This window comes from Mauremys reevesii, linkage group 7 (genome assembly GCF_016161935.1).
Source record: "Mauremys reevesii isolate NIE-2019 linkage group 7, ASM1616193v1, whole genome shotgun sequence".
Classification (NCBI taxonomy): domain Eukaryota; kingdom Metazoa; phylum Chordata; order Testudines; family Geoemydidae; genus Mauremys; species Mauremys reevesii.
The window spans coordinates 106,488,331-106,502,856 of NC_052629.1; the positions used below are offsets into that span (position 1 = coordinate 106,488,331).

Sequence of the window (14,526 nt, forward strand, 5' to 3'; positions counted from 1 at the left end):
TACTAAATATACCGGTGACAGAATCTTAACCCTACCCATGTGCGTTTCCTGAATAATTGGTCTATTTACAGTGTGTAAAGTATCTGCAAGAATTTTTGCAGGAGTGGGGCCAAAGTTTATGACAAGATGCACTAGGTGGATGAAACAAACAAACAAATGGGGGAAGTGGGGTTTTGTGTAGAGAAAAAAGTTTGCAGGGCTGTATTTCATTGAATGAATGGTCACCAGTATAACTGAAAACAGAGTTTGGCCCTAATTATGTACTTTAACTACGTGGTGCATATAAATTTCACCAGCACATCAAATGAAGACGAGAGTTGCTGCCGCAGTTCAGGAGGTTTAGTTTTTCAAGTATTTTTCTCTGTCTCTTTAATAACATGCACTTTTTGTTCATCTGAAACATCTATAACATAAAAGCCACATGAGCATTTCCCTCTCATCATATTCATTTCCTTTAGCCTTGTAGCTTAAGTTTATAAGAAAACCAACTTAATGTCTTATAAGTATGCGCGGAAACTGACTTCAATTCTGAAAGCTTCTTCCATACTAAAAAATGACACATACACTTTAACCTTGAGGCTACAAGGAAAAGGACTGTTATTTGATTATTCAAAGTACTGTATAGTTTAAATGCAGAGTGTAAATGCAGAGCTTCTAGGGAGTGTGTAATTAAGACAAAAGAGAATGAAACGTATACTGTGTATATTTCAATTTGGTTTTTTTCCCCCTTTAGTTTGTTGAAGTTGAAGGACAGATCACGTCATTAGTTGATCTGTACCCATCCTTCCTAAGGAAGGGTTACCGACGGGAAATCTTCATTGCTATAGTGTGTTTCCTTAGCTATCTTCTGGGACTAACTATGGTGACTGAAGTAAGTAACACTGGTGATGGAGAGCTTTAGTTTACTTATTTATTTCTTTTACAATTAGCATGTATCCTCATTAACATTTTGAATCAGATGGCATAAAGCAACCAACTTGGAAGAACACCACCACTTAGCTCCTACATAGCTCTTTTGATCCCTAGATCTCAAAATGCTTTGAAATGGAGGTAGATCTCTTTATGCCCATTCTACAGATGGGGAAACAGAGGCACAGTGAAGTGAAATAGAACCCAGGACTTCTGACACCCAGACCATTAGTTCTCAACTTGGGGAATGGGGATGTCATGAACAGTTTCCGGGATATATGGCGACCCTTCCTTTCTTTATGGCTACATAGGATGAGGGCCCCAAACCTTTTTTCTGTTATAAAATGGGGTCACAGTATAGAACCATTGCACTAGCCAATGAGGCCTCATTGCAAGCCAAAAAATAAAGCACATGGAATTTCCAGATGTATCTACTCAGCAATACGACATATCTAGTCTGAACATAAAAAAATAAAAAGATGGAAAATCTGACTGTCACTCCTGTATAACCTAGTTTAGAGCTGCTTCCTAATCAGATAGGTGCAGAAGAAAGCTAGAGACGTTGGGAATGAAAATCTTTTCAAAACAAAAGCTTGAAAATTAATCACACCATTCATAATGCAATAAGAATGGCAGAAAGGGGCTTAAAGCAAGATTACTTTAAAGAGCTTTGCATCTTATTTCTGATTCTGAAACTTTTAAAACATATATATAATTCTAATAACACCAGATAAAGTTACTCATCTGCTCTAGTGTAATTTGTTTATTATGCTGTATATGTCTCTTTGATGGGGTAGCAATTTGGCTGAGTAACTACATTGTCCCTAGCTAAATTCCCTTTACAGTTTTAATTGAATATGGTACAATTCTTCATCTCTTGACCTAAACTGGTGGCTAGTGCTGTTCTGCCAAGTTGAATAGCTCCTGACTTTCTACTTCTTCCACAAGGAATCTCAGTAATTTCAATCGTGGTGTCTAAGGTACTATACAACATGAGTGAAAATGCCAGAAATCTGGCCCCAAATCATTAAAAGGTAAAATAGGTTGAGATTTTTAAACTCAAATCTAGCATGATGTGTTGGGGTATACAGCTTCCGTCTAGTACATTCAGTGAAGTAGGTTCTGATTTTGGTTACAGATATTTAAATCAGTGAAGTTATTCTGGATTTAACTTGGTATAAGTGAGCCTAGAATCTGTTCCAATAAGTGCACTAATGTGATAGTTATCTTAGAAATAACACAAGCCTTCTTCTGAAGATCAGATTTAAAACAGAATCTGAGGGATCTCCGTAGGAATTAAAAGAATGTCCATAACTGACATTTCAAATACACTGACAATTTGTCCAGAAATGTTTATGTGAAACTAACATAAGGAGCGAAGAAAATGACATCCATATTGAAATACAGTTCAGCATATTTAGAGCAATATGTGGCAATGAGACTGGACATATCTATGTAATATTTAAAAGTAATAGAGAGAGAGAGAGGTCATGCTGAGAAAATATCTTTCCATTAGAATCATAAATGGAATACCTCCTAATGAGATGACATTAGTCTCATTGGAGGAGTTTATGTTAAAGACCAATTATTTCTTTCCATCATATGTTTCTATAAATGCCCATACAAAAATATCTTTAAGAAGGAAAGACTTAAGTGTCTCAGTCGATTATTCTAAGTGGCTTAATTTTGCTCAATAATCTTCTGCTTTAAAATGCTTTCAGTGATAAACAAGCATCTTTTCTAGGGAGGTTGATGCTAAGTACTTACCTTTAATAGTTGATTGACATTTGTACTTGCTAAAAAGCAATAAGATATTTTGGCAGAATTTTACTTTTTATAAACAGTAAAGAATTTGGTACAGCATGGTTTTCTGTTCATAAGGATATTTTATTTGGAATTGAGTATAGAGCACTCATGGTTTTAGTGACTGATCCTAACCCTTGTGTGTGTCTCTTTTACAGGGTGGCATGTATGTGTTTCAACTCTTTGACTACTATGCAGCTAGTGGTGTATGCCTTTTGTGGGTTGCATTCTTTGAATGTGTTGCTGTAGCCTGGGTTTATGGTAAGTAAGGATCTCTAGATCTAATATGAATCTTATCGTGAGTCAATAATACCAAATTTTACCCATTTGTTGGTTAAAGATAGCAAGACGCCATTCAGCAGACTGAACCATCCGTTCCTGAATATTCTGTGGAAGCACCTGGTATTTTCCCTTTTTGTCATTTTGTTCTTCATTCTGAGGGCCACATTTTCAGCTGGGCTCAAGCCAGCCTCCAATTTTTTCACACAGAATTGAATGTTTTTTGCATGCTCATTGAGAGTTAGATGTGCAATTAAGCATTTGCATGTGTAAACCTAAGGTCCAGAGCCAAACTTTCGGCTGATAGTGAAAGGTCTGATTGTGTCTCAAAGACCTATCTTCTAAAACCAATCCCTACATGGGTCAAGCCAGCCAAATAGAAAACAGCTAAAAGAGAGCTTACAGAAAAATGTATTATGTCTGGTTATTTTTAGGTGTTTCAAATTTCCTAAGTCTGACAATAACCTATGTTGCTGTTTTAACTGGCTAAGACTGGTCATTTCCATGGTTTTTCATGAACTATTAATATTATAGTATTAACTATAAATACCATTTTTTTTACTTCATATTGAACCACAGTCAAATTTAGATTGAAATGGGCCGTATCAGTTGTTACTCAGTCCTAACTTTTGCCAACTTCCATGGTAGCTCTGGGGTTAGTATTCTGCTGTACTAACACAGTATTCTACTGCAACAGTATGAGAAAAGAGACTTCCCTCAACCTTTCAGTGCCACCATGCGAGGTCTTTTTGAAAGTCCTGTGCGTCACCTTTCCTGAACAACACCGTACACAGCCCTTTAATGTAACATTTCCTCTTTACTGTGGATATTAGCATCCACACTTAGCTACAGACACTTCTCTCTAAACATGAACAGCGCCCATAGACTCAAAACAAGCCACTATTTTCCCCCTTCAGCACCTTCTCAGCCCCCAACTGTGCAGTTGTATTAGAGCAATACCACTTGGTTACTCATGTCCTATACTATGTGGCTTTCATATACAGGATCCTGAAAATATTATTTTCTTCCCTAAATCACCAAGTGACTATGTATTCCAGGCGCTGATAATATTTACGATGCCATTGAAGATATGATTGGATACAGACCTGGTCCCTGGATGAAATGGAGCTGGATTCTAATCACACCACTTCTTTGCGTGGTAAGTACAGAATCACACTATGTCTCATCTTGCACTTGTTTCTCCTTCCAACCTTTGTCCTGTTTTTTATCCTGTAAAGGGGAACATCCCAGAGGGCCACTGTGTGTGGGTACCAAACGGAAAGGGGTACATGTAGGTTGGAAATGCTCCGTTTCTCATTCAGTAGTATATATAACACAAAAAGCTAGTTGCAAAGTCAAGCATTCAGAAGTTAGGAAATGCCAGAATTAAGGTTGCCTTGTCCATTCGATCCTCCCCTGTAGCTCCTTATCCAGTTTCAGTGTTCTCCCTGAGCCAACTGGCTCCCAACCCTACCCCACCCTGTTTCCCTCATTGGTTCCAGTACCAGCCTTCTCACCAGCCACACCCAGCTTTCCCTCCCCCCCCCACTAGCTCCCTGTCCATGGCTCCTGATCCAGCTAGTCCTCAGCTCCAAGTCCCAGTCTCCTCCATCTCCCAGTTACAGTTACTCTCCCACCTCTGCTTCCAGTCTCACTAGGCTTCCTGTCTCAAGCCACGTTTTCCCCCTGCTTTGTCCCCTCTGTATAAGAGTTAAACAGCTTCCTCCTCTGCATTGCCTGAGAACCAGGGGAATCACTGAGCGCGTAGGAGAGATAGGTTCCCTATTCTAATTTCTGGTGCCTGACCCTGTGCTCTGTGTGGATGGTACCTGCACAATCTGGTCAGCACTAAGACCTGTGAGAGGCTTGAGCATGCTCAGTGAAGATGGAATCGTTGGAGATTTTAGTGTTGAGCTCTAGCAGGTCTCTACTGAGCATGTGTGTGGATGCCCATGCAGTGCAGCCCTGACTCACTGGGCTTATGGCGAGCTACCTCACTGTTAAGTGGCTGTTTGATTTAAAGAGCATCCAAGAACCTGGCATACAAACTGAAGCACAAAACCTAGCTGTGTTGGTTGCAGAGCAGAAATAAGTAATTTTGCAAGGGGGAAGAGCATTATATCTTTCCCTTGCAAAGTAACCAGTACTGAAATAAAGCACTTTATGCTGGTCAGTGTTAGGAAACGAGGTAAAGAACTGCACAGAGAACTTCATTTGCAATGCGTGCGGGTTATTGCTTCTACAAAATGTAGGAACTGTGCTACGTTTGAGTGCTATCTACTGGGGCCATATCTATTACGTGGCAATTTACATAAATATGCATATTAACTGGCTATTTACATACATATTCACATATAAAGCTCTCTTGTAACAGTTTCAGTGTAGAATATCTTTCCCATAGTTTAAAACGTGTAGCAAAGTTGGCCGGTGCTGCCTTTTACTGCCTTCCTTTTCTGGGTCCCAGTGATACCATATCCTGTGTAAGCTGCAGTGGATCCACAATGCTTGTACCTATGCTATAACCCTTCTTCACGTTTTGTTTTCCCTCCCTCACAGGCGTGCTTTATCTTTTCTCTGGTCAAGTATACACCCCTGACCTACAACAAAGTTTACACATACCCTGACTGGTCAGTTGGCGTGGGATGGGTTCTTGCTCTTTCCTCCATGATCTGCATCCCACTGGTGATGGTCATCCGCATTCTACAGTCGGATGGCTCACTTATTGAGGTAAGAATGACCACATAAATGGTGGGTGGATGGTTACTCTGTGGGTGTCTCCCTCTCTCTCTCTCTCTCTCTCTCACACACACACACACTTTAACATTTAAGAGTAAATGGTGGCTTGAGTTGGGGCGGGGGGAGGCACTCTCTTTGTATCTGCTTTGTTGATTTGGCTCCAGTTATTTTAACATACAATGGATAAAGCAAGCCACACCGGCGAGGTACAATATGGCACACACTTGTCCATGTCTTTAATATGGAAGGGCTGCCAGTGGAGAATACAGAGCCCAGCATGCTAGCCTCCACCTTCTCCATCTTGATAAAGCTGGAGCATGGCGTGATGTGACATGAAGCTGCCTTCTGTACAGAAGACAGGCCAGCTGCAGCCTGAGTCATGTTGTGCAAAATAGAGGCGAGTCTCATCTTACGCGGTGGTTCTGTTCCACGGTTAGCACGTAAAGCGAAAACCGTGTATAGTCAAAATTACATTGCATTGAATGGCGGGCGGAATCGCCCACACTACAAGTGCAGTATTAAAATTATTATTATTATTATTTTTTTTGCTGACCGCGTAAAGCTGAAATTGCGCATCTGAAATGCGCGTAAGATGCGACAGACCTGTAATCACAACCCTTGGAAAGCTGCCATTGTGGCTCTTGGTAGGGCAAAGTTGAATACCTCAGTTTAACCAATATAAATAATCACTTTTCCGATCACCAGTTCTTTCAGCAAATTATGAATCCTATCTAACTAAATTAAAACCTAAGCCATCTGGCCTCAAAAAAAATATCAGCTGATATTACTTGCCTTCCAGGGCTGTATTCTTTTTGTTCAACAAAATGATCCCTCTCTAAGCACAGTTGTATTGTTTGTCTAATTTCACACAAAAACTGAACTATGCCTACGTGCACCAGAGCTCAGTTCGCAAGGCAAAGGGAGCTCAACGCACAGGTGAATAGGTAAAATAGTAGAGAGAAGGCCAAATCTAAATCCTGCACCCAAGAACCCATGGAATTTTGAGGCTGTTTAGTACCACATGTGAAGGCCATGCCTGACCTCATCTCTAGTCAAAAACTCAATTCCCGAATTTTAGGAAAAACGCTTTTCGGCTCTTCTCGCTCTCCCTCTCTCTCTCTCTCTCTCGCTCTCTAAAATGAACCAAATGAAACATTGGCTCCAAATGCTCCCAAACTTTGGGGAAACTTGGATTCAGATGTGAACTTTATAGCTTGATCCTACCACGGGCAGATATATGCTTAGTGCAGATCAAAGACAACTACATTCTTCTATTCGCTCTTCACAGTGTTTCTTCATCTTCTCTTCAAACTGTGCTTTTTTTTCAGTAAAGAAAGTAGCTTTTCCCAGAACACAGTAGTACACTTTAATTTGTGTGTTCTCCAAGTTTTAATGGTCTTTTTTAGTGCTGGCTAGGACATTTTGTTGGGGGGGTGTTATTGTCCTGCCTGCATTCTCACCATCTATTCAAAAAGAGGTCTAAAAGTAGCCAAAGCTGCCTTTTAAGATCATCTTAGGGAAGGGAGGAGTTAACCACTTGTCTCGTTCCTGCTTTGTGAACTGAGAACTAGAAGAAAGGTTGCAGCTTGCCAATGAACTACCCTGTTTAAAGGCAGGATTGTTTTCAATATGAGAGAGAACACATGAATTGGAGGAGACTCTACAGCACTGAAATTCAACTTGTGATTAGTCAGACAGTTTGACTTCCCATCCAATGAGGCCCTGGTGCTCCTGGGTGAATAAAATATTAGGGTTGGAAAGGCCATTCTGGGTCATGTAGGCCACACTGCTGCATAGCAATAGTACAGTTTCCATTAGTCTCACAGCATCCCTGAATATTTGTTGGCCAAGTTTAGCCTCAAATACCTCTAATGATGGAAATTTCACAACTTTTCTTGAATTACTAGCATGCTTTTCCTCTGCGCTCCAGTACTTAAAGATACCAGGTTTCATTCTCTAATTGAGGCCAAGGGCTCAAAAATAGACTGGACTGTTACATGGATAATGAGATGGTTACATTAGCTAGGCTAAAAATAGCTTTAGGGGAATATATATCCGTATGCTTCAGAGCCTACACCAGCTATGAAGTGGCTAAGGAAGCAAGCTCCCTATTGTGCAGGTTGGTTAGCAGCTGGTACCAGCCAGTCTTGGACTCAGGCTACTGGACTATGGGCTGAGCTAGTATGGTGTTTACTAATGACCTCGCCTAATTCAGATACCGGGTTTAAAGATGAACATGGACTCCCTGACAGTGATCCCAGATTAACTGGTAGCGTTAATGGAGTTGCTCGTGGCAGTAGGCACTATGCTTGCGGCAAAGCAGCTGCAAGATTAAGCCCGTCATAAAATGCTCAAGATCATTTGTTTTATGTTTTATGACAACACACTTTTCTAGACTCTTGCTCTTAGGCTCGATGTGGCCATTTTTCTAACCCTCGGCTGTTGCTCTTTCCCCTTTCAGAGAATAAAAACAGTGGCTGCCCCTAGGGAAGTGACTCGGTGGGCCAAAGAAACGGAAAGCACCACCTCGTTCTGCCCCAATGGAACTCCTAATGGTGGATTGATTAAGCCAACTCACGTCATTGTGGAGACTATGATGTGAGCTCTCTCTGTGAGAGGATAAACCTGCTTTAACTGCCATTTACTAACCATAGATTCTCATAGGACCGGGTTTACAGAGCTTTATATTTGCACTAGGATTTATTTTTATTTCTCACAGAGAAAGTTATTTTTTGTGGTGTTTTTTTTTCTTTTTTTTCCTTTTTTTTAAACATATTTTGTAAAGTAATCACAGCAGAAGCCTCTTGCAGGAGGCAGTTTTCATATCAGACTAGACCTATTACAGGAACGTACTACCATTCGGGTTTTTAACACGTTAATAGCTCTCTGACTATTATACATCTTATCACTTGAAATTGATTTTCTTGCCAGCAATATATTCAAAGCTCAGAAAGCAATTTTTTAGGTGCTGGTGTGGTTGGGAATAGGGTAAACCCTAGAACTCACAAGTGAGCTCTGTTGAGAAATTGCAAAAAAAGAAGAAAAAAGGTGGATGTTGCTTCAAGGGATTGGTTTTCAAAGGTGTAGTGCTTTTCTTCCTCTGGTTCAGGCAGGGTGAATGACAGATTTCTGAGTCATGATGTTACCTTTGCTATGGTCCATGTAAAAATATATATATATATCTGTTCAGCTGGAGGAGAGAAATTTATGGGGGAGGGGGGAATGTAGTTAGGAATTAAATACCCAATCAGTATGCCTGTCCCTCCTGAGCATCGCGTAAAAAGTCCAGTCACAGTAGAAGACAAAATACATATTGCCTGAGGAAGGAGTTTTGTGTACATACCCTTTAGTTTTCCTGCGCACCGTAGGTTAGCTGAGTTGTTACTGGTTTAAACTTGCACTTTGTACGAACAGAACTGTAGGAGGAGCCTGTGTGATAGCTAAGATCTGAATTATAGAGAGGCAGCGTTCGTGTTTTATGGAATTTAAAATATATATGTATTTTGTAAACTGTTGGGCTTTGGTATCAAAAGAAAAATAGATTGAGGACAATGCTCTCACCAAGCTTAACACCCAGCATGTTATTCATTACCACAGGAGCAAAGCAGCCCACGTATATATTGTGCACCAGGCCTTTCAGGCAGGCGCAGCTTTAATAATAGTAATTAAATGAAGAGGACAATAATGCTTAGCACCCCCATCGGCGCTGTTCATCCGCATACCTCAAATTGGTATCCCTATTTATTTATTTATTTATTTGACTGTTGTTGGTGCACTCGGGGAAGCAGGACCCAGGGAGGGAAAGTGACTTGTCCAAGGTTACAGCAACTCTGGCAGAGCTAGGACTAGAACTCAGCTCTCCTGACTGGCTTGCCCCGGAGGACCATACTAACACCACCATTTTGTTTTTTGGGTAATGCATTTATGGGGGACAAAAAGGGGGGAATTCAACCTACTATAAACTAGGGCTTTATGTAAATTAAGAGAAGGAAATATGTAATTTTTCTTTGGTTAAAAAAACATTACATACCATTCCAATTTAGACTTAAGAAAAATAAAAAGAAAGCATTGAATGCAGTACAAAGCTCCTCAATGGTTTTTAAAGCTGGGTGGCTGTAGGTGAACTAACCACCGATCACATAGGCCAGGTCAAGAATTCCAGTAGATATTTGCTCCCTGAAGAATTTTAAAAAATCTGGATCACTCTTGTTTCATAAACCTCAACACACGCTGAGAAGAGGCTCCCTGAAGAAATGCAGCCCTTTCCATTTGGATATTGTACTTGGGAGATAATCCTCCTAATCACAGTACCACAGTTAGGCTAGCCAAAGGGATCTGGGGAGAGATTCAGCAGCCGAGTCTGTCCCTGCTTATACTATGGCCAGTTCAGTTTGTCCATAGGTAGATTTTTGCAGTTTAAATGGGAACAGAGCCAGTCCTTAACATTCCTACATGGGACATTTTAAAAAAGATGTCCCATGCATTAACTGTAGGCAGTGTTGTTACAGCCATGTCGGTCCCAAGCTGGGTGGGGTAATATCTTTTATGGGACCAACTTCTGTTGACGAGGGAGACAAGCTTTTGAGCTACACAGAACTCTTCTGCAGGTCATGCACTAACTGGTCATTGCAGCAGAAGCACATGTCAAATTAGTATTAATGTAAAACGGAAGGAGCAATTTAGAAGTCAGAAAGGGACCAAAAAAAGTGTCTTGTATAGATAGAGTCTTTGAGTCTCTGTTTTGAAGTCAGAGAGGCTGAATTCCAGCAACAAAAACAGCCAACACCACATTGCTTTTGTTTTCTTTTCCAATTACTGTATTATGAGAGCTGCGGCTGAAACACTTTTATCATTTGTTATGGCAAATAGCACATCTCACATGCTGGCCTGATGGTAATAGATACCCTAAAGCTACTCTGGGTGTCTTGACCATCTCAACAGAAGAATTTTCTAAGCCAATGTGATTACAACTGGATTTTGATAACTTTACTTAAGGAAAAAAAATTTAAACCAAGTCCTGCGTTTAATTTTTTTTCCCTTTAAGCATCAAAAGGCAACTAAATTAAAGCTAAAACTCTATCATGCATGTTGTTATGTATTCCGGCCTTTGTGGCAACAGAGCAGGCCTGAGCCAAAGCCTGCTGAAGTCAATGGAAGGATTCTCAGTGGGCTTTGAATCAGGCCCTTTGTCCTTCCCAAGATCTCGTCAGACTTTGTGTAGAGGCACAATGGCCCGAGTTAAGGTCAGAAGAGCAACCCAATCATTAAATTCCTCGTTTCAGTTAGTGTAAATTACAGTAGCATATTTTGTTATAGACTCACATTTTGTGTGTGCGCACATACTCTATAAGGGGTATATCTGAGAGGGACGCTAATTAGAAAAATAGTTTAAAGGTTGAAATTTCATAAGTAGCTGGTGCGTCAGAGATGGATATTTCACCATGCTTCACACATGGTGCAGGGGAGATTTGCATTAGGAACCAGAGGGTTAATACTACACCTTTAAAACTACAAATAAACAAGACCGAGAGCCCAGCTCTATTTTGACTCAAACTGTGCCATTCAAATCAGTCACTTCCATGTTCCAAAGGAAAGTGTCTCACACACACACATATATGCAATGACCTCACTGACGTTCTGTTGGTGTACGTTTCGCTGGCCCTGACTCTGCTGTTCAGCCTGACTGCAAGAAAGGGCCAGATTCATGATGCGCTATTAAATCATTTCTGTAAAACAGTCACCCAGAACAATGCTGGTCACAATCCCATGGTTTTCAATGCACGTGAGCCTATTCACATTTTAGAATGTTTCCTAATGTTTTATCAGATTTCTAAATTTTACCTGGTGGTAAATGTGCATTTCAACATTATAGTCTGCTAAATGAAAACAAAAAACAAAACAAACGGTAAATGATTCTTTCAAGTTTATATTTTCTACATATTTATGATTGCAACAATAACTAATTTTCTAATTTACTTTTCTAATTTACTTCGTAGCCATGTGTGACCTATTTTACCTGTCCTTTGCAGCTGAGGCACTAAATATCATGACTAATCATAGGTGAACTGATTTCAGTTAAGGGGAAAAGTACCCCAGACGTTGGCCCCAAAATCTTTGGAGGGGGGAAAAAGTCTCTCTCATTTCATGCATCTTTATACTTTGTGGTTTCTTTTGGGTTTGGAAATGGCAATATTTCCAACTTCACTGAAATCAAGTACTGAAAATTTCATGGGGGAAATCTTGCACTCATAAGATTTTTCAGCCCAAAGCAGTTCAGATAATCGAAACTTAGGATTCTTATCTAAACCAAACCATCCAAACTATTGCAGTTCACCTGTCACTAGTCGTGATCTCATTAAAAGTCACGCAGTATAACGATGTATCCAGTAGACTGTATTGGTACAACATGGTTTCATTAACAGAATTTGTTTTGAGTCTCATTAATTTTCCTTTTCATGATGACTCTGATCCAAACAGATCTATGAGCTTCCATATGTTCTCAATGAAGTTTGAGATCTGAAAGCCAACATGGATCTGTCCCTATGCAGCAAATGAAAATAAAAAAGCACAGTAGTTCTATGTACCACTTTAAAATACGTTGCTATCCAAGCTGCAGTGGAAGGTCAGCTTTTGAATGTGGGTTCAGGAAGTGGATCAGCATAACTAAGCTGCACTGATGCACTTGAATAAAAAAAAAAGGCCGCAGCCTTCTAATTGTTTTAACAAGAAAACAGCAGAGCATTTTATATCGTCACTCTAATCACATGATCAGTGGCTGATCAGAACTCTGGCTTGTTTTTTTAATGTAGTATGTGCCCTAACTGCACACCTGCAGGTGGACATGGCTACCCAGCCTCTGTCCCAAATAGCTCCAGATCTGAAGAAGCGTGAAAATGTCCAGCAGCCAGTAGTACGTTGTTGAGCAGAATTGACAATTTGGTAATGTCCGTCTTTGTCATAAGTGCTTTCAACTCCTGTACCCATTGATAACAATAGCTTAACCACCATTTGTCTTCAGTGGGCGAAGGACTGAACACTTGGATTAATGGTTATGAAGCCATGGCTTGTGGTCACTGTGGGATCAGGTGGGGAGACTGTAAATAAGATGTGTATTGAGTGGAGGGCAAAGATTACTAAGGTATTTCAAGTGCACTGGGAAGAAAGATGGCCATCACCTCACATCCAGGAAATTCAGTGCATTTGCCACACTCCCTGTAGCAAACAACTATTTTCAATTAACATCTCAAATGAGACCCCTACCACAATTAAAAACAGCCTTAGGGGAGGTGCTTCTATGTCCAGTCTTCAACGTATTTATGTCATTCTTGGGAGATGATGTGATCAGGTATTGCTGGCAAAGAAAACTGTACAAAGGAAAAGCTCTTTTGAATGCACTGCAGCACCAGTGCCACCCCACCTTGTTTGATGATTCACAGGAGTGCACTGAAGTAGGGTGGGACAGGTTAGCCAGTATTCATAGGTGAGAAGCCTAAACCTCAAGAAGCCAAGATCACCTCTTCTTAACTAGGGATGGGGTGAAATAAAAGCTCAGAAACAACCACCCTGAACTTGGGGGGAACCTAGGTTAACATTCATGGCTGCCTCTGTCATAGGCTGAACTGAAATCCCAGGTTCAAAATACCCCCAAATTGTACAAGAGTTCAGCTATGGATCTGAAGGTCACAGCTTGGGCCCATTTCTTCCAGAGTTAGATGCCAAAGCCTTGTATTTAAAATTAAAGGTTATTATTAACACCCAGCTGAGAAGCGTTCAGGAACTACTAGGACACAACCTTTAATCTAGGATATTTATTCATTTTTAATCTAGGATGAACATGCTCCTAATTGTACTAATTTGTTTACTGAGGAATTAATGTTAAATAGGACATGTTGGGTTTACAGCTTTTCGATGTATTACTCTTGAGTTTATTCTAAGCTACTGTAAGAAGGACTTCAAAGCATCAGATCAAATCCCTAGCTACAAAGCAAACATGCCTCAAGCATCTGGGGACACAGAACATAAGAGAGCAAGCCAAATGCATAAAATAAGACATTGATCCTGCAGGCCTTGGTTAAAAAGCTCACTGATTTCAATGAACAATTTAATTTCAGCAGAAATTGTACCCAAGACACTGTCCAATCAGGACTACAGTTGGGCAAAAAATAATAATTTGTTTTTTAAGGAAACACCCCACCACCACCAAACTGAAACTATTTCATTCAAAGGGGTCTATTTTTTCCAAAGGCAAACATTTTCAGTTTTTTCCTTGTCCACTTTTTTAATAATAAAAAAACCATTTTGAAAAAAAGAATCTTCAAAATTTCCATTAAAAAAAACAACCCAAAACACAAAAAAAACTCCACCCAGGTGGCATTTTTTTCAACCATTTGTAATCAAAAGCTAAAACAAGATCTGAAAAAGCTTAACCAAAGTGCAGCTTTAGTGTTGGTTTTAAACCTGGAAACAAGCAAGGATCAAAGTCTGTGAAAAATGTGTGTGAAAAATTCTGTTAATTTAGCCTTCCATTTTTCCCCGTTAAAATCAGAATTTTAGGCCCACTCAGAGGCTACAAGACAACTAGGAAAAGAAACTGTATTTCTTTAGCTTGGCACTTCTTGTCTGTAAATCTTCTGCAACTGAGGTGTGACAAGGTTTTTACAATAGAAAAAGTGGCAGAACACCAGTGTTAAAATTTTGTTAGGAGGCTGAACATTGGGGGACAGATTGAGGTGGTCCATCATTTGCTCTTGTCCAAGAACTCAAGGATGTTCTCTTAGCATTGGATTAATTGAAGTACTG

The 14,526-nt window shown here is 40.1% G+C and overlaps 1 protein-coding gene across 4 annotated transcripts in view; it reads left to right on the forward strand.

Annotated features, from left to right (window-relative positions):
* Positions 1-14,526, forward strand: part of LOC120409279 (sodium- and chloride-dependent taurine transporter) — a 72,595-nt gene extending 58,069 nt beyond the window's left edge. For all 4 annotated transcript variants that reach the window (XM_039547052.1, XM_039547053.1, XM_039547051.1 and 1 more), the window contains 5 exons: positions 734-871; positions 2,871-2,973; positions 4,050-4,150; positions 5,548-5,718; positions 8,189-14,526. In XM_039547052.1, the coding sequence (XP_039402986.1) occupies positions 734-871; positions 2,871-2,973; positions 4,050-4,150; positions 5,548-5,718; positions 8,189-8,329 (654 nt within the window). In that variant the 3' untranslated portion in view covers positions 8,330-14,526. The remainder of the gene's footprint in view (positions 1-733; positions 872-2,870; positions 2,974-4,049; positions 4,151-5,547; positions 5,719-8,188) is intronic.